Here is a 24,319-nt window from a genome sequence, read left to right on the forward strand (position 1 = left end):
TCGACGTCCTTCACTGGTAAGAGCCCTAGAAGGATGGTAAGATAAACAATATCGTAAGTTTACGCATAATTGTCAATCACAAACATATGAAACATAAAAGGTGAATCAGAATCATAAAGAGCAATTAAGAATTAGATAAATGAAGGTAGATAGAACTAAGTAATAGGTATTGATTAGATTAAAATGGAGAAACTACAATGCAACCGTTGAAATCGCACGAAGGGCCGGTCCAACCCAACTTTTTGAAGCACGACTTGCTTCAAAATCAAATAACCACGCACAAATGTTTTTACAATTATTTTTCAATATTATAGGTGCTTAAAAATCGTGACATTATGTATTCTGGTATCTTCAAAATTGTGACACTGGGAGGGACCAAATATTTTCCAAATCCTTTTAGAAGCGTTGTTTTTCCAAGAACTGGCACCAAGTGCTTGCATACCAATAATGCCTCCTCTTATTTCGGGATTTGATTTAATAACAATCTCATAGTTCTTGCAAAAGTTTCCAATAGTCTTTCAGGGGGGCTATCCTTTCATTAAATTTCTTTAAATAAGCATCTCATTTCAAAAAAGTCTTCGTAACATGTTTCAAAATGCTTGCTTTCTTCAAAGCCATTTTCAAAAAAATATTTAAAAACTTTCAAGATTGCCGAAAAAGTCTTTTAAATGATAAGTTATTGTAATGAGAGTTAATGAAGGCCACATACTTTTATTTATTTTATTTTACCTATTCTCTCAGGACATAGAGTTGTTAAGTGTGACGTCATAAAAATTTATTAAGAATTTTGACCAGAAAATCTTTTTAACCTAACCTAAAAAACCCAAAAGAACAACAAAAATTACTTATAAATACGCATAATCAGCTAAATGTGTCAAACATCGTGTGAGATAGGCTAATGAAAGACTAATGAAAGTTATCCAGTCAAACCAAACGGGCTATGCTCGAAACATCGTTATTCATTAATCTTTTATTTATTCCTGATACAATTTACCAGTGGCGGACTGGCAGGGATGCTATGTTGCGATCGCAACCCGGGCCCTCTCAACTTCATAATAACCGGGCCCTACGGAGATAAATTCGAGAAAATAACTCTATTAATTTCAAAGATATCTATGTTCAAGAGAATACAAGTCACAAAAATGAAGATAAAATCCTTAGAAAGAAAACTTTTCAGTATTGCTTACCAGGGGCGTTGTGGCTAGGCGGGACACCGGAAAATTTCTTGGTGGGTTTGTAAAAAATTTCCCTTTCAAGTGAGTTTGTAAAACCCAGGAAAATATCTTATATGAACAAAATCTTTGGTGAGAAAACGCCTCACTTACATTTATACTCAAGTTCACAGTTCAGAATTAGAGGAGGTCGACATTTACAAACAGGCAACTGTGAAAGAGATGCGTGGAATATGAACAGGGCTTCCGAGAGGGGGACAAGAAGGGGCAAACTGTCCCAGGGCCTCGAGGTCTAGGGGTCCTCTTAAAGCAAGGAATTCCAGTTTAAGAACTGAATTTTAACTTTGCTCGCAGCGCATATAGGTTTTCTCTTCCATTTTTGTTAGAATCAACTGTGCACTACAGCATTGGATTTGTTTCACTTTTTTGCAGTCAGAGAAAAGGGGCTGCACCCCAGCAAATATAGCAGGTGAACCTTTAAAAATGATAAAAACTGGCATCTTTTCAAGATTTCATAGGTGCATGGTTTCCAGGTACATATCATTTTTGATGAATTGGGTTCATGATTGGAGATATCATACACAAGAGTGGGCCCCCTTATGATAATTTTCTCCCGGCCCTTTTCTAGGAGCCACAACGCCCCTGTTGCTTTCATTATACGTAGAACGGGCCCCTTTTCTGTATATAGCAACCCGAGAGGTTTGCTGCCAGTCCGCCTCTGCTGAATTTACTTACATTCATAGTTGTTATTTAGCTAACCGTTTTTTTTGCTGTTATTTTGGCTCTTTGATGGGGAAAGACCCTATGCTCCATTGGCCATATCTCATCAAACTCGTAACATATTTAAATGACTTTGGACATTTAGAGGTACAGTCTACTCTCGATAAGTGGAACCTCCACGGGACCGAAAGATATAGTTCCACTTATCGAATGTTCCACTTGTCCGAATTGCTCGATAAGTGGAACCTTCATGAAACCGAAAAAAAGTTCCACTTATCGAACTTCCCCCTTGTCTAAAGAAAAGGCTTTATAAGTGTTTATGTTCCATATGATGATTGTTTTTAAAGCAATGTAGTTATGCAAAATAATCCTTAATACACGCTTGTTTTAGAGTTTGTGAAAGTTTCACACAAACTTGTTTTAGAGAATTCCTTAAACTGCTTCAAACATTCAGCTTTCTTTTTTACCCAGTGTGAAACGGTGTTTTTAGCAACGCCATATTTCTTTGCTGTAGCTATACAGTAGTTAAACAGGCAAGCCTTCATTTCGAAGACTGCACAGCTGCCCCTTTTTATATGTGACTGCTGATCAGGGACGGATCCAGAGCAAACTTGAAGGAGGGGCAGTTGGTAGTGGGGGCGCTGAAAAATTTCAATAATTTCAGATACCTTTTCAGAAGAAACAACATAACTTTGAGGAAATCCTTGAAGCAAATTAACCTATCGGTCCAAGGACCTTTTTCATCTGATTCTCATTCTTCAAAAGGGGCGCACAATTTCCAAAAAGGTGCGGCAGACTTGCTTCAAATCGTTGAAGGAGGGGCAACTGCCCCTAGTTGCCCCCCTTAAATCCGCCACTGCTGCTGATAGATATTTTTTGTTTTCATCACTTGATAGCAATCGAATGTTCGCAAGAATATTCGAATAAAGAATGTATTGATTAAAATGATTCGAACGTACTTAAGATGATTTTTTTTGGAAAAGTTCCACTTATGTGTATTATTGCTCATGGACCAAGAAAATGGTTCCACTTGTCGAAAGTTCCACTTATCGAGGGTTCCACTTATCCGAATAAAATAAGAGAGGTTTGTTAATGCAAATCCAGGGAACCGGAGACATTGGTTCCACTAAACGAAAGTTCCACTTATCCGGGGTTCCACTTATTGAGAGCAGACTGTAATTTATGATGCCTTTCAGGCTATGTGATCTATCTAAATTCAAAAGTTCTAAAAAAAGAAAGATTTTTGTGATTTCATCACTTAAGAACCCTATTGGGTTAGATGTATCTTAGGTCTCCCATGGTCAATGGTTCTACCCTAAATTGAAAAGTTATAAAAAAAGAAATATTTTTGTGACTTCATCACTTAAGAACCCTATTGGGTTAGATGTATCTTAGGTCTCCCATGATCAATGGTTCTACCCTCTTCTGTATGTAGCGGTGGCTGCTTTCAACCCAAGAGTGTCGAGAAGCCAGGTGCTCATTGTCCAACAGATGTTACTCATTCCAGATGGCAACGAGGGTGCCGCTTCTTGCTGTAAGATGTTTCTTGCTTACCCAATCTGTAAGATGTTGGCTTGCAGCGAACAATTTAACCATATGCGATCCTTGATAATTTTAGGCTATAATTTTCTTTGTAATCTGATACTTTTGGGTACCTGCTTCTAAAAATAGCCTATACCTTTTTGATACTTACGGGTTCAATATCAACACATAGCAATATCAAAAACAGGAATGAAAGAACAGATGTGTTTAAACTGATTATTCAGGAAACAAGCGCTATGACTAGTGGTATTTTTATGTGCTCAATAACAAGATTTGGTATTTTGATATTTTTGGATCTTGTCAGCAATCTTTACCTGACATTTTTGGGACTGAAAAATTTGTTTTCGATACTTTTAGGTGAATTTTGATAATTGCGGATGGACCCCCCCCCCCGAATAGAAATTCAGTGACTCCCCTTGGCTGTCAATGCTTTGAAAATAACGCCGATTTATGTGTAATTGAATGAATTTTGCATCCTGCCTTATTCAAAACCCGGTTTTTCGTGTTTTGAATGTTTTTATTTGCTCTACGACAACCGCTTAGTGATTGCAGTTAAAAAAACAGAAAGGTAAAGAACATAATTATTTTTTTATCTAAGGAAATAAACAGCCGATCTCTATTGAATATATTTGAGTTTAGTATAAACCAACTAAACAAAACGCCAATCAAAACGAGAATAACTGGTTGATTATCGAAGAAAGAACGGTTTCCCACGTGGTTTTTCGATCGCTTGAGGTTCAAGGTACAATAGAAATTGATTGACAAGTATTGGACACCTGTGATATCACTAATCCATTTGGCTTAAGATTGTTTTGAAAGAGTGCGTTCCATGAAGAGAAAAGCTTCGTTTATGGCACAATTGTTACTCGTAGGAACACCAGTTGAAAAGAAAAACAAGGAACTCCATACAAAACTAAGAAGTGCAACGTTGAATAAGGAAAAATCGCCGAAGTAGACTTGCAGTAAGCAGTTCGTGTGCCACTGTAAATGGCCTACGGATAGAGTGAAAATGGATACATATTCCACAAAATCGGCACAAACAACGCAGACCACGAACACAAGTGATTCTTCATATCCAATTTTGTTCCAGCTTCAATCATCAGTAGACAAGGCCCCTGTAGCTCAAAATAACGGCCTGTCGAGTCCATATACGAGACGAAAAAGCCATGTACATGCACACACGTTGAAACGGGTACGAATTGCATTGGCTCTGTTGGGGATTCTCGGAATTGTCATGGTTATTTTTGTGCTTAGCTTTTACCTTCCAGAGGGTCGGCAAATCGGTGAAAAAGATGTGAATTATAGTTTGGGTAAAGAAAGCCACGGGTCGTTAGTGTTTAATGTTAGAACAGCTGGGATTCTTCTACATAATTCAATTACAAACACAAGCTTGCGAATCCAAACAAAGCTTTCAAATACTGCAAGTGCTGCTCTCAAAGTCATTAGTCACTCGGATACAAACATCGTTTTGAAAACGGACAGTGCAGTCTTTAGGGTATCATTACAAAGCAGTGACAAGCAGTCGATGTGCTGGAATATCTCGATTTCAAGAATCAAGCCAGGCAATATTGGGAAATGCGTCGAATTTGGAAATGGTAAGTGGTACGGAATAGGGGAGAGATATTTCCAAACGTGGCTTCTAAATGATGCGAATATCAGTATGGTGCCGTTTACTACTTTTGATATAGCCCAGGGAAAGGTCAATAAAAGTTATGGTGGCGTTATTGAGCCATATATGTTTAGCTCTCTTGGTTTTGGTATTAAAATAGATAGGACTAAACTCCTGAGAATGAGCGTGAACAATCCAGACAAAGGACAACTTTGTGTACTGTTGTCATCGGATGATGATCGCTCGATTAGAAGCACTGGGAACACAGTAGAACTTAATTACACTGTTTGCATGTCTAAAAATGCACGGGAGGTGCACAAATACATGTTGGAGAAGTTTTTTTCAAAGCCGTTACAAACACCGGATACGCGAATGCTGACATCACCAATATGGTCAACATGGGCAAAGTACAAGAAAAATATCACCCAGGAGAAAATTCTCGAATTTGCAAGAGACATAGTGAATCACAGCATGCCTGTCAGCCAGCTCGAGATTGATGACAAATATTCCACTCACTATGGAGATTTTGATTTTGACCCTGCAAAATTTGATGATCCAATTAAAATGATTAAAGACTTACATTCAATGGGTATGAGGGTCACAGTTTGGGTCTACCCATTTGCTAATCTGAATTCCAAAGCATTGAATGATGGTGCTGATTTCTGGGTGAAAAGTGGTAGGAGCCCTGGAATTGTTCTATGGTGGAACGGGCTCGGTGCTGTTCTTGATACAACCAATACAGAGGGAGTCAGTTGGTTCAAGAACAGGTTAAAGACATTCATCAACCAATTTGGGCTGGACGGTTTGAAATTTGATGCAGGAGAAGTGAGGTACTTACCAGATTCTTATAAGTTTTATCAACCATTGGATAATGTCAACTTCTTCTCAAGCAAGTATGTAGAAATGGCATCAACATTTGGTGGACTGGGAGAGGTCAGAGTTGGATATGGCAACCAAAATTGCTCACTTTTTACTAGAATACTTGACAGGTCATCAACGTGGGGCATTGACAATGGTTTGAAATCAGTTGTTACATCAACACTGACCTTTGGTATTTTAGGATACCCTTTTGTACTTCCTGATATGGTTGGTGGAAATGCCTACATTGGAAAACCAGACCAAGAGTTGTATATAAGGTGGATTCAACTCAACGCCTTCTTACCATCTATACAGTTTTCAATAGCACCCTGGGATTACAATCCAAAGACAGTTAATCTCACAAAAGCTGCACTGGCTGTTCGAGACATAATTACCCCAGATATTCTTAAGTTCGCAAAAATTGCAGCCAGTACTGGATACCCCATTGTGCGCCCGCTTTGGTGGCTGGCACCCAATGATACCATTGCTTTGACTGAGGATAGTGAATTTTTAATTGGAGACAAATACTTGATTGCACCTGTTTTAGAGAAAGGAGCTCAAGAGAGGACTGTATATTTGATTGAAGGTTCGTGGCAAGAAATGTTTGGGGACAAGAAAGTATTCAATGTCAGCAGTGAAGGGAAGAGGATTTTGTACAAAGTAGGGTTAGAAGATATAATATATTTTAAGAATCTAAACAGTGAAGAGTAATTGTATTTGATCATGTTGATGGTAAATATTTTTGATTTTGTATCACTTTGATATTTTGTTAGGGTGGCATAAAAAGGCAACTCTTTGGTGAAGGCAAATTCACGAAATTATTTGGTGAAGGAGCTCAGAAGCTAATATATCACTCCCTGTTTCCTCCCATTCAGTCATTATCCATATAGTTGAAGCAAAATTATATCAAACTTATAAAGCAGCATGAGCCATGTCTAAAACAAATTTTGATTGTGTACTAAAAAGTAAAAGCTTCATGCCACCAAGGTAGCTTTGTACTTTCTTACATAGCAAAAACTGTGTTTTTACTATTGAGTCAAACAGAAATTAACTCCAAAACTCGTTTTTAAAGGATAACTTTATATGAGAAGTTGCCTTGAAACTAATCTTCACAGCAAATAGCAAAGAAAATCTAGGTATAAATACTGCCAGTCAATAAGAAATCTTAATTTCCAGACAGCTTTTTGTCCGAACACTGTGCGGACACAGAAGCCATGATAAAACTGAGCCATATTTGTATTATTGAGAACTTTGTTTTAAAAACATGTCTGTTGCCAGATACCCTCATTCATGCCTGAGCAGACCTCAGGTGTTCTTGTGCTAACCAGAGATATCAATGTTGACAATATCAATGGTTTTTGTAAAGGAATTGGCCAAGGTTTCTCGGCAGTGGAGCTAACCCATTTTTAAAGGAGCCGATGCATTGTAGAGAGCCATATTTTGGGATTTGGAAGACTTACAACCCACCCCATATGGGCAGATGTAAAATTATTCCCTGCAGATGTAAAATTATTCCCTGCAGATGTAAAATTATTCCCTGCAGATGTATAATTATTCCCTGCAGATGTAAAATTATTTCCTGCAGATGTAGAAATATTCCCTGCAGTGCAGACATAAAATTTGAGCAGACTCTTCTCTAGGGCCCTCTAGATGAATCACGGACACACCCAACCCTCTGAAGCAGTATTTGCTGTTTTTTAAGTAATTCTTTTTAATGTAAGGGTGTAGTTATCTTGTTCTAGAGATTTTTAAAGAATTTATGAACAATGCTAGTATATGTTTTGAGTATGTCTATCCAGTGTTCAAGTGAAAGGCAATGCTACACTTCTTAGGATATGTGTATTGAAGTTTATTCATATTCTTGTTCAAAATATGGATGTGTCTGCATTTTGAATACACAAATAGCAATTGAATTTTGTATATACACATATGGTCCAAAATTCACTAGATGTATTGATTACTTGCAATTGTAAAAGAAAACAAACAGATTTTCATAATAAGAGCTAAATCACTTTTGAAATATTCGTTGTTTGAGGTTTTGATGAGAACTATTACAACTTAAGACAATTACAGCTTTTGTCTCAGGAAGGCAAAAAGTTTTTAAGAGATGTCATTAAAAATAACCTGATATGTTCAATTTTCTTAAAGTGGGTTGCCAGAGTCAATTTATCTTACTGTATTGGTCAGTGTGTAAAAGTTAATCGCAAGTTTTTGTACAATTGTTTATAGTTTTTTACTCGAGTGTCTGCATCATAAAACAAACATTTCTGATCCGAGCATACATAGCATAATAAGGCCTTCTCAAACAAAATTTCCCTGTCAAGGTGTACAGCCATAATTTATATTCCTCTAGGAACAAAACACCCCTAGGACAGCCTATGTCAACATGCATTTGAAAGTTCAATAGTTTGAAATGTGCCTTTCCGCAAAAAGTTCTTTATAGTGCTATTTGGTAGAGAACACGCGCGTAGACGCGGAATAGCGCGGTTCCAGCTTATGATGATCCCTAGCTTCATTCTCTTTGTCAGACTGTAGAACTTCAAATCCCAATATATTAGGACGAAAAAGTATCTGTAGTCCGTAAATGAACGCTGGTCTAAATGGTCAAAGAAATAGTGCGTTGTTATCTGTATATGTTTGCAATTTTCGTTAAAGTTGGTTTAAAGAAGATAATATTAACTTCATGTTTATTTGATATAATTTCATATATAATTACTTGGTTCTAGATACTTCCTTCTACTTACATGTTTGTTGCTACATCTATCAATCAATTTATATATTTAATTGCCATATTTATATATTTTGTCACTTATCAGACGATCTTGTGATATTTTATAAATTGATTCGCAACGTTATTTTCCTTCCATTATTTTCCGCTTTTTTCTCTAAGATCTGTTGCAAATAAGTTCTTGTAAGTGATGTATCCTTTTGCTTGTTTGAAGTAAGGTTTTCTCATGCGGTGAAACACCCAGTTCCAACTTTTTCATCGAAAGTGATGTATGTTTCAAAAGTAATATGTTTTTCGCTCTATTTTCCTATGTTTCCGCTTTTCCGTTCTATTTCCAAACTCTTAAACTTATCCGCTAGAATCAGCAATGAAAAAACGAACAGCGAGGCAGCCACGATTATCACCATATTTCTAGAAATAGTGAACTGAAAAATTCTAGGGATTCTAAAAACTCCAGAAAGTAGGAGACGTATTTTGGATATTATAAGAGACAAGATAGGCACTGTTTTCTAGAGTCTGTTTGGATCAGTTTGACTTGACGCATCATCCTTGCAGATCCGCAAGGTCCTTATTGGTGATATTATAAATTTAGCTCCATCTACTCTAAATATGTGGATCTAGGTTTATATGTACGTAGAACCATCTCTGGTGAAGGTAGCATCAAAGTTGTTTTTTGGTAGTTGTGGTAAGCCCAGTCAGCCTGTCAATTCCAAGCTCAGTTGGCATTTGGTTTCAAGCTTCAGAGATCTAATTAAATATGAACGTTGCGTGTGGTACTTCATCAAAAATAACGATAATCTAGTTACCAAATAAACTGAGTACCAGTTAACTATCAAACTAATTATCTCACTCTGGTCTTAAAAGATCTAGCCATTATACTGATCCTTTTAGTTCTGCGTCATTTTTTTGCGGATAACACATTTGTGTTGATGCATTGCAGTAGTAAAAATTAGGTTACATTTATGTAATAAAGAATTAATTATTAAATATAAAATAGATCATTACATAGCAAGCAACGAACTATTACGTCTAAAGTTTGTTATACGCAAAAGAAATCACGCATTCAGATATAATGGAAGCATTTACATTAATATTTTTCTTTCATGTACAAAATTTATTATTCTATATCTTTTATTCTATAGCTTACTATTCTATAGCTTATAACTCTGTTCTCAGTCACCATTGTTCCGAGGAAAAAACAAGTCCTTGACCGATTCGAACAAACTGCCACCCAAAAATCCACCTTGACCGTCAAAATTCTTCCATAAAGCTGGTGGGATGCTCTCGTCTGTGGAAAATAATTTTAGTACGAATGAATTTGGAAATGCAAGCAGAGAATGTATTGAATGCAACAATCTGAAACAAATAAACTCCTACAACAACAGTAAAGAAATGAGAATAAGCATGAAAGTCGAGGAAAAGTTTCAATTTTCAATTGAAACGTCTCTAGATTCAATTGGAACGTCTCTGAATACTTCAATTGGAACGTCTCTTTCAAATATAAATCTTTCGGTGTTTAAAACCTTTTGTTTAGGAAAAGTTCAGAAAACGACTACCTTATTATCCTTGACAAGGTTCTTTGTTTTGCCCGAATAAGAACCCATAAACTTTGATAGAACTCAAGAAATCACACTTGTTCGGGAGATGAACCATGCCCGGCTTCCAGACATGCCCTAGCCCCCGTTTCAGGGTCATTGCACATGAGCATTATTACTTGAAGCCCTGGCGGGAAGTTCAGGAGTTTTGAGGTCCCAGACAGAACAGCGCATGTGCTATGGCCCTGTAGCACTGATTGGTTTAAGACGGTATTGTCTCGAAACAAAAGACGGCTTCGTTTCCCGAACAAAACAAACACAGTTGATTGGTGAGCTTTGAGTGAAAACTAGTTCTTCACGCGTGCAAATGATCTTGTTATTATTCAAGAAAATCTTATTGTTTCTAATGATCCCGCATCAGAAAACTTTGACAATGTCGTTTTAACAGTGAATTGGAAAAAAGTATCTTCTGCAATTAAGTTCAGATCTTCTCATTTTACGATATCGTAATAACTTGATGCGTTATTAAAATGCAATGTATTTGCTTTTTGTGTTTATCAGTTGAATGATAAACACGATAGTTGAATGTTTGTTGTGGCAACTGTTTTCAGCGAAACATGGCTATTGCAAAGATATAACAATAACTGTTGATGGTACATAAAGAGAGACGCTAGGTAGGCCTTCTCCTGGTTTCTCTAGATCGTGAATTGATCTAGAGAAATAACAGTGAGCAGAAATAACACGCAGTTGCGTGAAACGATTTTATATAAATGAAAAATGATTTGATTTAAAAACAAAAATGTAAAAAAAATTAGATTATGTAAAATTGTGAACACGTGACACAGCTGGTGTTTTGCCAAATAAAAACTTAGCCACTCTTGGCAATGGAGTGAAGCATCTTGCACAAGCAGATCAAGCAAGGATGTCCTTTTAGGTGTTACGGTCGCGTGACAAAAACAACAAGAGAACAACGTATTGCGAAAGTAAACAGGAACGTCAAAATAAAAATGACTGTATTTGTCTCGGCAATTAAGGTTACAGTATAACATTAAAAGTAAATAAATCAAGCAAAGAGACACAGAAACAAAAACAAATAAACAAAACAATTGAAAAAAGCTGTTCGCCACTGACCTTTCACTTCGCTCTTAGCCCAAGCTTCTTCAAATTTTTCCAAGTCACCTGAAGAAAGGCAGTTGAAAGTTAACCAAAATGAAAAATAATAAAACATTTAAAGGATTTTGGGGGATTAAATTCCGAATGGTATTAGCTGGGGTCCTTTGATAATCAACTTAACTTTCTAAGACAACAATAAAAAGCAAAAACGGCCATTAGAAAATCCATTATTGCAAAAATCCTACTTTACTTTTCATTTCTTGCTGTAATTGAACAAATATTTCTTTACTTTTCATACAACTGCAAATTCACAACTAATTTTCCAAGACACAGATTCTGACCTTCCCCTTTCCGGATATTTAAATTTACGTGGGGGTATTTACGGACTTCATAAGAAAAAAGAAAAACTTGTTGAAACATTTTCCCGTGAATTAATGCATCTCACATTTTGGTTTCTTGCTAAGAATTGGAAAACAGGATGACACCAAGCAGTGGAAACCAACATTATTTTTCTGTCTGATCCTCAAGTCCCTGGCAGATCGTAGGAAATAAGGGACTTTTGGCTGTTGCAAATTGTTGCAACGAATTTACAAAATACAATTTATCACGCAGCAACGCAATTTTACAAAATTTGTTCCGTGAATAATAACTAATTCTTCATAACATTACTAGCAGAATCTTAAGGGGCTGTAAATGCGTAAAATTGGCTTGGTTATGCTTTAGCTGGTGTATGTCGAGAAGGGTGTAAGATGCGTTAAAACGCGATTAAAAGGATAAAATAAGTTTGAAAATGATTTATCTTTATTGAAAGCAAACCTTCATCCATGTTCAAGAGATCTTCTAATACTTCTTCATTTCCTGTGCTATCTTTCGAGGTAATTTTCTTATGTGTTTGATCGCCGATTTTTCGTATTACAGTTACCTAAACAAAAAAGAGACTCATTGACTACTTCAGAAACGATTTATCGGATGTTGGTCCATTGAGCTTCCAAAACCTCCACCAGAGAGTAGATTTTTAGCACAATTCACTATTAATTTTGGTTTTTTTCTGGCTCCTCCTCTAATGCCTACTATGCCACAACGAAGGCATACAATTGATAAGAAGCTTCTGTATGATTAAGGTTGATAATGTTTCAAGGAGGAAACTGTATGAAGAATAAAATAAAATATTGTTAACATGATACATAGTTATAGGGCTAATGGTCAGTGATGTTTGGCCTCAAAACAACGTATTGCATTTCTAGCCATGCTTCGAAAACGAATCTTAGGCAATAGACTGAAAAGAATTAAATTTTGCCGCCTTTACAAACTATCTGAAAGTTTGGAAAAAATTGTAAACAAGTTTGTAGACTTCTACATAATAATTCATCAGTTGACTGAGAATGAAAGGCTGAATTCAATTAATTTTTGTTTTTTTCTTCATTCTCAGTCATTTACCCCTATGCCCCTTCTTTGTAAACTTTCCTAATTTATAGGGGGTCTAGACAAGCTGGGAGGGGGTTGAAATAAGCAGGAGGCTGTACTTTGGATACAGGAGTGTCTTTTTGTTTGGAGACGTTTTGCATCATGGTGTATCTTTAGAATCTGGAAAGTTCATTTCCGGGTAAATTATTTTCTTAGCTGTTTCTTGAATCTTAAACATTTGCACCTTTATTTGCAGACTGCAAACAACGCGAGTTGATTACGTTGACTTGCAAACAATTGCAAATAACTGCAAACAACTCGTCTCATTGCGGTCTACGAATTTCTCCATAGCTTTTAAGAATTTTCGTCTTTCTTTAATGGCTTCATTGTAGCACATATTTGGGTGGAAAACAGGCGAAAAGAAATAAACAGTGTTGCAATAATGATGTCTTGGTTGCCCACCCTTCTGCAAAAATAGCGTCTCGAAACGATTATTAGAAATTTCATATTGGCTAGCATCCTTGAAAACCCAATACCTGTTCATTTCCTTCTGAGTCTTTAACTGTCTTTTGACATTCAACTATCTGCAAATAAAGAAGATGCTGAGCTGACTTTTTTGGGCTTTTCTACATCAAACCTTTTTTATATATCTCAGTTTGCTTTGCTATATGTTTACAATCTTTTGGTGGTACAAAACTTGAAAATGGCTTTGAAAAAAGCAAACATTCAGTAAACTAAAGCTTTTCGTCTGACACTCTTCAGAGTTTAAAACGTCAGAACATAGACCGAAAACTCTACGCTAGGAAATATATATATACCCAGTTGTGGATCGAAATATATCTTTATGATATACAAGATGATAAATAAGATCTACCCTGAAAGCCTTTGGAAAAGATATAAAGTAAGGTATACCTACTCAAGTTATAGACCAAGAAACCGCATGGACATTAAAATTCTGAGTGTAATCTTGATTACTCGAAAAGCGTTCACTATTTTAGACAAAAAGCTTGGAATGACATTCGTACCACCATCAAAGAACTCCCTACCCTGCAACAATTATAAAAAACATCTAAAAGCCTTCCGAGGAGCTGAATTTAACCCAAAAACGACTCCCTTGAAGGTCAACTATTTCTTCATTTACAATAAACTTGCTTCAAATAATGAATAAAAAATATGCATAAGCTTTCAAAATATGATACCCCATCAGCTCTTTTCCTTGTTACTGTGCTGGAAAATGACCCAAAAGAGGATCCTTTCTGTGTCATAAGACTTCTGTCATCAGGAACCGCGTGCTCAGCTGCTCCTTTATTTAAGACATCTTCAATAGTTGATTTTCCAGACTGAATTTCTTGATCAAGATCTTAAAGTAAACGATCATCGAGTTATTGACAAATGATAGAAGAAAAGCTAGAATTATTATGCGTTCTCTGTCTACTTAGAATATTTTATTTCAAACATCCAACATTCCTTTTTAGCAGAAACTGAAAGGTGAATGAACTAATGACAATCATCAATTACAGTATACGGAAAGAAAAGTTCATCGTCATAAAGAATTAGTCTTTACAGACCTGTAATTTGACGAATAATATTTTATAATGCATTTTTTTAAGGGGAACTAAAAACAGTACTAAAATAGACATCACTTGGAAATTACACATCAAGAGATCGTAATTACAGATACCAGATTTCCACTTAAAGGTGCCCTGGGTGCTTTTTGAATTTAAAGGGAACCGCTTTTTCGAGGGGGTACTTGTTCGTAGGGTGTCTTTTTGTTCGAGGGTGGACACTTTCAAAATTTTTCGTCATTTCACTCAGTTAGCTTGTGATTGGAAATAAATTGTCTGCAAGACCTATTTGGAAAAATTAGCGTGGAGCCAGCCTTATTGTTCCAGAAAATTTTTATACTATGATAATGGATGCTATAAAAGCAAAAGTTTTAAAATGATGAACTACAAAAACTAAAACAAAGTACAGGCATTTTGAACTCATGTTTGAAAACCGTTCAAACGGAAGTGCCATACTTTATTTACAAATTTAGTAAGAGACTACACGCATTATTCCCATTATATTTGTTATTAGTTCAGTTTTTGAGAGAACGGTGCTTTCTTCAGATAGGGGGCCTTTCGGAGTGTGGGCGCTTTTTACAGGGAATACGGTAATGAAGCAATGCAAGGAAGCCTAGCAGGTTCTTGAAATCAAATTTTTGACACTCCCATTAGGTTTTAAACATTTACTCTCCAAACATGCGATATAAAAACTTGTTGTACGCTTGTTGTACGGGCTCATTTTATTAACTGTGAATCTTCTCAAACTCTAAATGATCGAAAATGAATACATTTTCTGCCATTTTCAATGTGTTTATGCTTTTTGAATCTTTTTTCTTAGTATTTGATTTTCATCAACCACGCAGAAATTCCTTGAAATTTCCCAAGACTATATGCAGTCAAAACATAATGTAACAAAGTACAATCAATTTTCACTGTTTCTGTCAATCACACATCGTTTCAAAAACTCAAAAAGATGCAACAAAACATTGTTCCTCTGTTTCCGCCACATTTCAATCATGGTAATGATAACGTAACGTGTTTCCCTAAAGGCTGAACATTTCCAGGCCTAAACAATCTTTGTTTCATTTTCACTATTCTTGCCTGTATTTGTGCCTGGTAAATTGTACTAAATAACAAAAAGCATTTGATGCATTATGGAACCAAATGTAAACTTTAGAAAGTCTGAATATGTACTTATCAGTACCATGGTCTTTGTAATCATTGATTTTTGGGAGTTTTCTATTATTTTCAAATGGAAATGTCCATGACCAATCCATCTAATAAAAAAAACAAGTTCATTTTATAGCAAGAAAATAATGCATCTAGGAACAAAAATAAAAAACTGTGCATTGCATCACCATATAAAATGTGATGTCTATTCACAAATTTCTCAGAGATTGTAAAACAAATTATTTACTATAAAAAGGTAATAAAATTTACAAAACATAACAGTAAACCTGATAAAAAGTTTTTAGTAGATATCATATATCAGGTATACATTTAGGAGTCATTTTAATTTAGGTATTTTAGACAAGAGCTCTCTTCTTCAGAAGAAATGCATTTTGTAGTTTGGACTATCAAAGTAAATCTGTGCTTAGCAGTCACAACAAAGCCAAATGCAACATCTTTTTTATTTGTGAATTTAGTTCTATGTCTAGTTAAAAAACATCCAATCTTTTGAAGGAGAAGCAATTACCCTGTGATATACGCTAAAGTGGCAAAACACTTGCAGTTTGTTTCTCCAATTCTATAGGACAACTACACAAAGGAAATTGTTAAGATTGAGTCTCAAGCCAAGCAGAAAATCCTTCAATCATCAGATCTATTAAAAAGTATTTATTCTAGTCCAGGAAGACGCAACTCAAGAGTTTTTGAGAACCTTGCGTAACAAGGCTTCAACAATGGCCTTTTGCAAAGAACAATATTCTTACCAGAAAAGGTATTATGGCTTTAGCAGGAGGAACAAAGGTAGCCCTACACCATCAATACCCAATGAACATGACAGGTTAAAAAGGCATACATATATAGTATATAGTACTTCACAGTCTTATTGTTATCTAATTTCTTATTCAATATCAATTGAAATTCACTTGGCAAAAAGGCCCAGGTACAATGTACCAGAAGTTACCATATAGACAAGGTGATTAAGATCCTTGGAATGAATGGGTCATCTGTCTATCTGTTGTGCACAGTATAGATTCAAGTAGGATATCAAAATTTGCTAGACTTTATAACATGCAGAGGACAATCCATGAATTTTTATAGAAATTCCCAAAGCAATAAACTTCTGGGTGCCATCTTCCAAACTCATAATTTCCATCAACATCAAATTATTTTTATTAGGTTTTAGAAATGACTGAAACAAACCATTGTCCTAGGGTTGCTTTGCTCCAACTCATTTTCATCATAAGAAGGTATCTATAAATCAGATATAGACACATCAATATTGTTTTTATACAATAAAACAATTTTTAAAATTTGCTAACCATAATTTTGGGTTGATAAAAAGCAAATCAAATGGATCAGCTATTTCCCTTAAAGAAATTATAAACATTGTTCAGATGGATGTAGGAACTGGGGGCACAGGTTTCAGAAACAGAGTTATAGTACAAATTTGTAGCTCAGAGAGATGTCCTTGGTTCACTTACATGTGTTTCACCTCATTTTGGAAATGCTTCATATGGCTATGGTTATTCAGCTTAAGAACACAAGAATTGATTTTCTGGCAATGGTCTTGCTGCATTATCATGGTGAGAACTGAATTATGTAGCTAAATGTTGAAATTTGTGAAAGGACTGAAATTTCAAATTTTAAATTTTGTTTGTTGCTCATTAAAATATCCTACCAAAGCTTTGGAATGATTAATACAATTAGCTCCACATTATCAAAAGCCAAAAGATCTTTCAAAGAGGCTCAGTATTCTTATATTCTCTCTCCACACTTAAATGATCCCAAATTGGAAAACCTTTGTATGTAAGATAATTTAAAATTTACCTTAAAACTTTTAAAGAAGCTAAAATCATCCCTGTCAGGATCTTTTAACATTTTATCTCTCAGTTTACTTGAACCCTGGCTTTCATTTTCTGTGTTGTTGTCTGAGCCATCTATAGGAAAATAGAAAACAACAAAACCTTGTAACAATGCTCTTGCTAATAGTATTGGATTAAACAAACAAATATGCAGTTTATAGAATTTGCTTCACCTTACCCTTGGAGTGTGAATGCCATTAAAAGTCAAAGAATTAGCCCATTTCCTCTATGTTCAAGAATGTAGAAACAGAAATCACTACAGTCTGTATTCAGAGAGCAAAACATTGTTCTCTAGATAAAGCATTATCGTTCACTCTACCAATCATTGTTTCCACTTAACCATTTAAAAAATGTACTAGCCACCTGGGGATTCCAGTGTAAACAATTATGTTACAAAGCCGGTAAGAGAGTTGGCTGCACCAAGAAATGTCATCAAAACCCAAAACAGAGAATTTGAAAAAACATGACTGATTTTTAATTCAGGCTTTATAAGATTGATTTCCCATCATAGATTTGCTATATTTGAACATTGTAGAAATTTTCTTTACCCTAAAGAGTTGGATGAAGCAATAAGAATTCAAGAAAATCTGGAAATAAAGAATATCAAATATCTAAAGGAATTGTACTATTTGGTACCTTCAAGGCCTCTAAATTCATGGAACCCATGATCATCATGAAATCTGTCAAATCCCTGGAACATATCTTTCATTATTACATCAAACTGGTGAAATAAATCATGGGAGAAATTGAAGAAGTCTTGTTCATTTCCTCTATCCTCCTCTCCATCTATATAGATTTGAAATGACGGCATTGAATGGCCCCAGGGGTGCTCCCTGTACATGTGATCTTGCCTTTCAGTTCTCTTTTCTTCACTTTGCTTCAGAAAATCACTTTCAATATTTCTGAAAAGTAGGAAATAACTAAAAAGAATTAAAAAATATTGCTGTCTAAATAAACAGTCTCACATTAACGTTTCTGATTACTTCATACTTTTTGTTATGGCAGTTTTGACAAATGGTTTGGCACAATTTAAAAACAATAGTCTAAAATAACTTCAGAAATTTATTTCCAAAACACAAACTTATTGAGCATCTCTCTTCTTCTTTACTGCCCTTTACATAACCTTTTAGGTTAGCTACATGTCGAGAGAGATAAAAAGCCATCGAATCTATATTGTCTAAAAAACTGTTTATTATTTTGGCAACATTAACCTTGGCAAGCCAGTGACACCAGTGTCGTTATTCCTGTCATCGTCTGGTTTGTTCTTTTTCGAAAACAATCCACTGAAAAGATCACCAAGAACCATTTTTCGTAACTTATGTTTTCAGTCCCAGGTTTGATCAATTTGGTTGCATCATAATTTCAAATGTTGACACGGCCTCGTTTAGATCAATCATAGCGAGGCGATCTCAAGAAGACGTGGAAAAATGGCGACCGAAGTAGTATTCTTATTTTGCAAATAGAAATTGTGAGTATTATATTGTGTAAATGATGTTATGTTATATTTGAATTCATTAACGATGTGCAGAGCTTAAGCGTTCCGTTTTGCTAGTAATAAGATTTTAAGGATAGCCTTGTGTGTTTATATACAATATCAGATGATAAGATGGATTTATACAATTTCAAAATATTCAGAAATTTCTGTTCATCCCCATATTCAAAAACCTGTTTTTGCTACTTGAAACGTGTCTCAAGATAATAATAGATAATAAGAAAGTAAGTTTTCTGAAGTATTTCTTTCATTTTATCTCACTAAATGTCACTTTTTCTATCACTTTGTTTCCTATGTTGTTAATGAGCCAAACCGAGTACCACTTAGATTTAGCACCAGAGTCGCCGCCAGATACCATAGGACAATGTGGATACCATTGCAAAACATATGCCAGCAAGGCGAAATGAGGGAAAATAATCAAATTCCTAGAATCCAATTTAAAGAAAGCAGCATAAATTAAAATGTGATAATTTTTCTTATTTTAAAAGAGCAATACAATAAAGTAAAGCAGAGCCAAAATGCTATCCAAATTGTTCATTTTGATGAGCATGATAGAGCTTAGTTCTTTTCCAAGATTGAGCATAGAGTGCCAGCACTTGCGCAAACCCAACCACTGGAGCATTTGATCACTCGGGCAAAAGGGCAAATTTTGAGGAATAAATTTTTCATCAATGATCACATCTCAACAGAAATATTCATTTTAATTTGAAATGTACCACAAGTGTTTAATGATACTTTAGGAATACTATAGCCACTTGGTATTTGAATTTTATTAGCCCTTGGAACATTGTATAGGCAGTTAGTGTCTTTAAAAAAGTTTGGTAATGAATTTTGCAATCATCCAGGATTAACATCTATATGACAATTATATTAAAAATAAAATTTTCAAATGAAGCACATTTCGCTTGGTTGTTTAATCTTATGGTTTCAATAAACATTACGGATGCTTTTAACATTGTTGATTTTTATTATTAAAATTTGCTATCTCCTCATTTGTTATTATTGAGCTAACAGAGCCTTTCAGATACAGAAGCCTGTTTGACCTTAGATCAATACCAATTTCAGTTGGTCAACCATTGATTGTCTTGAATAAAGCTTCACACTTTCAATTGAATACTAATGTGAAAATAAAATGGTAGCTGTTGCTTGATAAGAATAATGACAATTTTGAAGGCAATGCATAATTGTGTCAATTAAATGTTTTTATTTATCCATTTAATAGTAGTTTTCATTCAGTTCATTTGGAGCTAAATATTGTAACATACAATCAAACTTGTGTAAAAATTGACAAATTCACATTTGATTTGCGCTTTTCAGCTAAATATATATTTGCATATATATGGTTATTCTTATAGATGAATGAAGCATTTGCAAAATAGAGAGACGTCATATTTAGGCAAATTAGGGGTACCTCTGTTAGCTGCAAATAGACTTTTCCCATGTACTAAAAAGGGGGAGGGCATACTTCCTGTTCCCCTTTAATCCTCTATTGTTCAGCTCTTGGTTTAGTTCGGGTTCAAACTGGAAAAATTTGATTCTGGTCTCAACATATGTGTTTATAGGGGAGGCGGACAGTGCTACTATTTCAATTACTTTAATAGCAATTTTTTTCAAAGCCACTAGTTGTGTAATGTAAGAAAGATAAAACGGAACACAAACATTTTCAACCACGTAATTGCCTCATTCAATCAAACTCAAGTTGCTGCAGCAGACCTTTCATCAAAAGCCAATATACCACAGCATGAGAGGAGCCTCATTCTTCAGCCACAGAACAGCCATGCTATTACTTGGGTCTTTTTAATAGCAAATGAAGGAAAACAATGGTACATTGCATCATAACTCTCTTTGTTTGTGGCACAATAGGCTATTGTTAGGAATGCAAATCCTTTTCCTTTGCTTTTAAAATTTCAGATTTAATAGCAAGAGATCAGATAGGTGCTCTTCTTGAGGAGAACAAAGTAGCTTGATACAAAACAAAACAAATTGACAATTGTATCGCTTCTGCTTGTATAGATGTATAAGACAGGTTGTTTCGTAGTTTTCTTCCTTTACATTTGCAAATGTAGGCAAATTAACTCATGAGTAGTGCCTTCACCTCAAAATGATGGAAATCCCAACCCAATGTTAAAGTTAGTAAGAAGCAGATTCAGTTAAAATTGAATTTAAGGTAATTCAAATATAAAGTACATATAATTGCTTGCAATTTTGGTTAAGGAAGATAAGGCCTTCCATCCTTATTGAATTTTCATCAAAGTTTTTTGCTGTGTTTTTATAACATTACTAGGTTAGACTTTTTCAGTGACTTATTTGTTGCATTTCATTTCTATTCCTAATAAATAACCGTCTACACACCAATAATTATGCTGCTTTTACAAACTTTCTGACAAACTTCTCACAAGGAAACAAATATCTCATTAAGGCAAGGAACAAACACTCCAGTGGCAATCTTGCTATTACAAAGTGTACCTTTAATAGCGAGAGGCTCCAGTGGGAATATGATATTCTTGCTTACTCTCAGGCATCTATGCTCTTATTTTACTGGCATGAGCACCTTGAAACAATTCTTTTTTGTATGGAAAGTTTCCACGTTATAAGGAGTGAATTAGGACGTCAATGCACCGCTGCATATCGTTCAACCTACCTTGCACATCTAACAGGAAGATGGTACCAAGGGAAGTTACACAAAATCTATAACTGTTTCAGAAGGGAGAGGACAATGAAACCCCTTTTCATTACTATGAGCCAATCCACCAGTCCTACCTAAAGGCATCAGAACATCAGATAGCATAAAAGATGCCTAGCCAATTGAAAAGCTGTCAAGATTACCGTTTAAAAACTCAACTTGTCCGTTTTACACTAAAACGGGCAAATTGTCATTCAAGAATCGAAATTAGGGTGAGTGGGCTGGAAAAAAACGAACAGCGTATCATCAAGCAAATTGAGACCCACGCCATACCGAATCTTTTAATCTCTCTAGTTCCACCAAGAGAAAAACATTGCTATGAAATCACACAATTTACTCTAGTAATCTTTATGAAGAAGAAAGACTCATTGTGGATAATCAGATATAAGAAAAATTTGAGAAAGCACGTCAGAAGAGACCATTACTTGTAGTAAAAAAATGCTATGGGCGAACATTTAAAGAACAAACGCACCTCGTGGAATCAACTCGTTGAATTTTAATCAATTATCTTTATGTCTTATATTTATCTTCTAGACAAACACTGGCTGATAAATAGAGAAATTCTGAAAGATGGAGAAAGGATCAGAAGTAGATATTCTTTTCAAAACTTGCAGTATCGAAGAAATCAAAGATGCGGAGAAAAACCTAAGAGGTGCCATTGAAAAGAAGAAGGAAGATTTAAGACTCATGGTTGGAGAAAGGTACAGGGATTTGATAAACGCAGCGGATACAATCAGTCTGATGAAGGATTTATCACAAGATGTATATAAAGGTTTGAATACGATCCAAGCATGCTGCAAAGATTTTAAGAACAGGACTGCGCGACGTAGACGCACCACAAGTGAAGATATAAAACTTGGAAATGAAGAAATAAACTTTTATGCCCTGGCCACGCAAATGGAGCTTCTAGTTGATACACCAGAGAAGATATGGGACGCACTTGACAGGCAAGACTTCATGGTAGCTGCGCAGTTGTATTTGCTGGGTCACCATATTGTTAATAACAGCCTTCACATGAATACGGGCTATGGGAACCAAAGTGATGTTTTTGTAAGTTAATACCAAAGATCCTTTGATGTTTAAGAGTGATTTTGTAATTTTAGAGAAAACGATTTACTGTTGCAGTTTGGTACGATAAACAAAGCGGTCAAATCTTTGATTGGCTGAGAGCTCCAATCACTATTATTTTCTCCCAACCAAATAAGCCAATCAGCACACAGGATTCTCACAACAAGATCACTTCGCAGCTAGAATTAGGCCCATTTTCGCCGTTTCAGCGTGTTTTTCCCTACATTGTCTACAAAAACATTGCACGCCTCTACAAAGCGAATTTCCGCCTGATTTTTTGTCCAGTTCAAAGAGGATTAGGGTCAGAAAAAAGCAGGCTGTACATGTCGTTTAATTTTAAGTATTTGATGTACTGCGATGGAGCAGATCACAAGGACTGTGGACCGATTTTGAGTTTTATATACTTATGGTTAAGTGTATTGATTTGCCATGTTGTGTAAAACAAACAGGTTTTTAATCGCGAAATACAATATTCAACACGTAACTAAATGCTCTCTTTAGACTTTCTTAACCTAGTAAAGATGTTTATACAAAATTCGCAAATCTAGTCTAGCAGTAGGAAAAGATAGATTGACCAAGCAGCTAAGGGTGGTGAAAGAAAATGTATTGACTAGTTATGCAAGTGCAAAGAACGCGGTATAAATAGTCACGATATTGGAAAGAAATATAATGACAATGCAAAGTTATGAGACAAATCATAACGGATGGGAACAATGATCTCGAAAAAATCGAATGCCATCTTGTCATCCTAACAAGCACTGTATTTTGTAGGTATTTCTCTAGCTTTTATTTTTGTTGTTTTGCAGGCAAATTTTCCAGTTCTTCATCACCAATGGGCAGCCATCAGTCACTTCAAGGAATCAATCCTCAAGGTTACAAATGTTAATCTTACAGAATTCCACTGAAATCGCAATGTAGCAGTCGTTTCTGTCGACATTTATGGCAAAAGAGAATATTCTTAAAAGCGATCTCACAATTGCCATATGACGTACGGTGCTCTAAAATTTTTTATTTTATGGAAGGGCAATGGTATGGAATGCTATATAAGAGTTTAGTTTGTAAAAGGCATTTAGATGTTTTCAGATAGTAATATTGGTAATAGTTGATTGAAGCCATATATATGCTGTCTTTTCATTAAAACCTAATTTTTGCACAACTGTCATTGACTAAACAAATTTATCCTATCTTTTAAGGGCAGTTTGGCCGCTTTGAAGGAGCCTACTTTGCCAGACAAGGTAATCTTCAAAATGATTTCATTAATTTTGCGTCATTGAATCGTTTTTTCCCATCCCCAAATGCGTCTATAGACTTGAGTTTTAAGTGCTGATTTACGTTGGTTTCTGATGGCAGAAAAGCAAACGATACTCCAAGTTTCATAATTCAGGAAAACATTTCTTGGTCTTAAGAATTCCAGTTAGTTTTAAACTTTATTTGTCCTTGATAACATACAGAAACTGATGTATACGGCAGCCATAAATCTCAATGGTAGGAAAATCTTTTAAGGGTGATTTGTGTAGTCTCTCCCCGTTTACTAGACACCCAAGACTAGAAAAGGATTTTTTCTCTTTCTTCGGCATATAGTTCAAGTGACATGCTTTGTGCTTTGATGGTATTTCGTACGTCGAGGGGGGCAAGGCAAATTTGATGGCCTAAGGGCCATGGCAGTGGTTTGTTGGTGCGAAGTAATGGCAAGCAAAAGATGTCTGCGTCCGCCTGGTGGCAACCAATCACATTTTTAACATATTTGTCATCACACATGCCATGCAGCCATCTTCGTGGGTACAGCTTCTTTCTCATGCGGCCGTCATAACATGCACCA

The 24,319-nt window shown here is 35.5% G+C and overlaps 3 protein-coding genes across 3 annotated transcripts in view; 2 read left to right on the top strand and 1 right to left on the bottom strand.

Annotated features, from left to right (window-relative positions):
• Positions 1 to 4,210: 4,210 nt before the first annotated feature.
• On the top strand, positions 4,211 to 8,770 carry LOC135687591 (alpha-galactosidase MYORG). Its single transcript, XM_065204185.2, has one exon. It carries the CDS (start codon positions 4,444 to 4,446, stop codon positions 6,610 to 6,612), a length of 2,169 nt encoding a protein of 722 aa, XP_065060257.2. The 5' UTR covers positions 4,211 to 4,443; the 3' UTR covers positions 6,613 to 8,770.
• Positions 8,771 to 9,187: 417 nt separating this feature from the next.
• LOC135687593 (uncharacterized) lies at positions 9,188 to 18,627 on the bottom strand. Its single transcript, XM_065204188.2, has 10 exons — positions 18,469 to 18,627; positions 17,894 to 18,159; positions 17,223 to 17,332; positions 16,596 to 16,646; positions 15,433 to 15,505; positions 13,881 to 14,041; positions 13,218 to 13,265; positions 12,094 to 12,199; positions 11,296 to 11,343; positions 9,188 to 9,917 (listed from the first exon to the last, which is right to left on the bottom strand). Exons 1-10 carry the CDS (start codon positions 18,561 to 18,563, stop codon positions 9,802 to 9,804), a joined length of 1,074 nt encoding a protein of 357 aa, XP_065060260.2. The 5' UTR covers positions 18,564 to 18,627; the 3' UTR covers positions 9,188 to 9,801.
• The window catches only part of LOC135687590 (conserved oligomeric Golgi complex subunit 1), a 32,602-nt gene continuing 26,898 nt past the window's right edge, over positions 18,616 to 24,319 (top strand). Inside the window, exons 1-4 of the mRNA XM_065204184.2 lie at positions 18,616 to 18,725; positions 21,967 to 22,482; positions 23,307 to 23,372; positions 23,694 to 23,735. Coding sequence (XP_065060256.2) covers positions 22,003 to 22,482; positions 23,307 to 23,372; positions 23,694 to 23,735 — 588 coding nt within the window. The 5' untranslated portion in view covers positions 18,616 to 18,725; positions 21,967 to 22,002. The remainder of the gene's footprint in view (positions 18,726 to 21,966; positions 22,483 to 23,306; positions 23,373 to 23,693; positions 23,736 to 24,319) is intronic.

This window comes from Rhopilema esculentum, chromosome 20 (assembly GCF_057945365.1).
Source record: "Rhopilema esculentum isolate cy_ngs chromosome 20, ASM5794536v1, whole genome shotgun sequence".
Lineage (NCBI taxonomy): Eukaryota > Metazoa > Cnidaria > Scyphozoa > Rhizostomeae > Rhizostomatidae > Rhopilema > Rhopilema esculentum.

Excerpts from the sequence above, each read along its gene's own strand:
- LOC135687591 (XM_065204185.2), top strand. The coding sequence starts at position 4,444 with ATGGATACATATTCCACAAAATCGGCACAAACAACGCAGACCACGAAC.
- LOC135687593 (XM_065204188.2), bottom strand. The coding sequence starts at position 18,563 with ATGGTTCTTGGTGATCTTTTCAGTGGATTGTTTTCGAAAAAGAACAAA. Across the intron at positions 16,647-17,222 it reads GCTTCTTTAAAAGTTTTAAG|ATACCTTCTTATGATGAAAA; the intron begins GTAAATTTTAAA and ends TCTGATTTATAG. Across the intron at positions 12,200-13,217 it reads ACTCAGAAGGAAATGAACAG|GTAACTGTAATACGAAAAAT; the intron begins GTATTGGGTTTT and ends TTTTTTGTTTAG.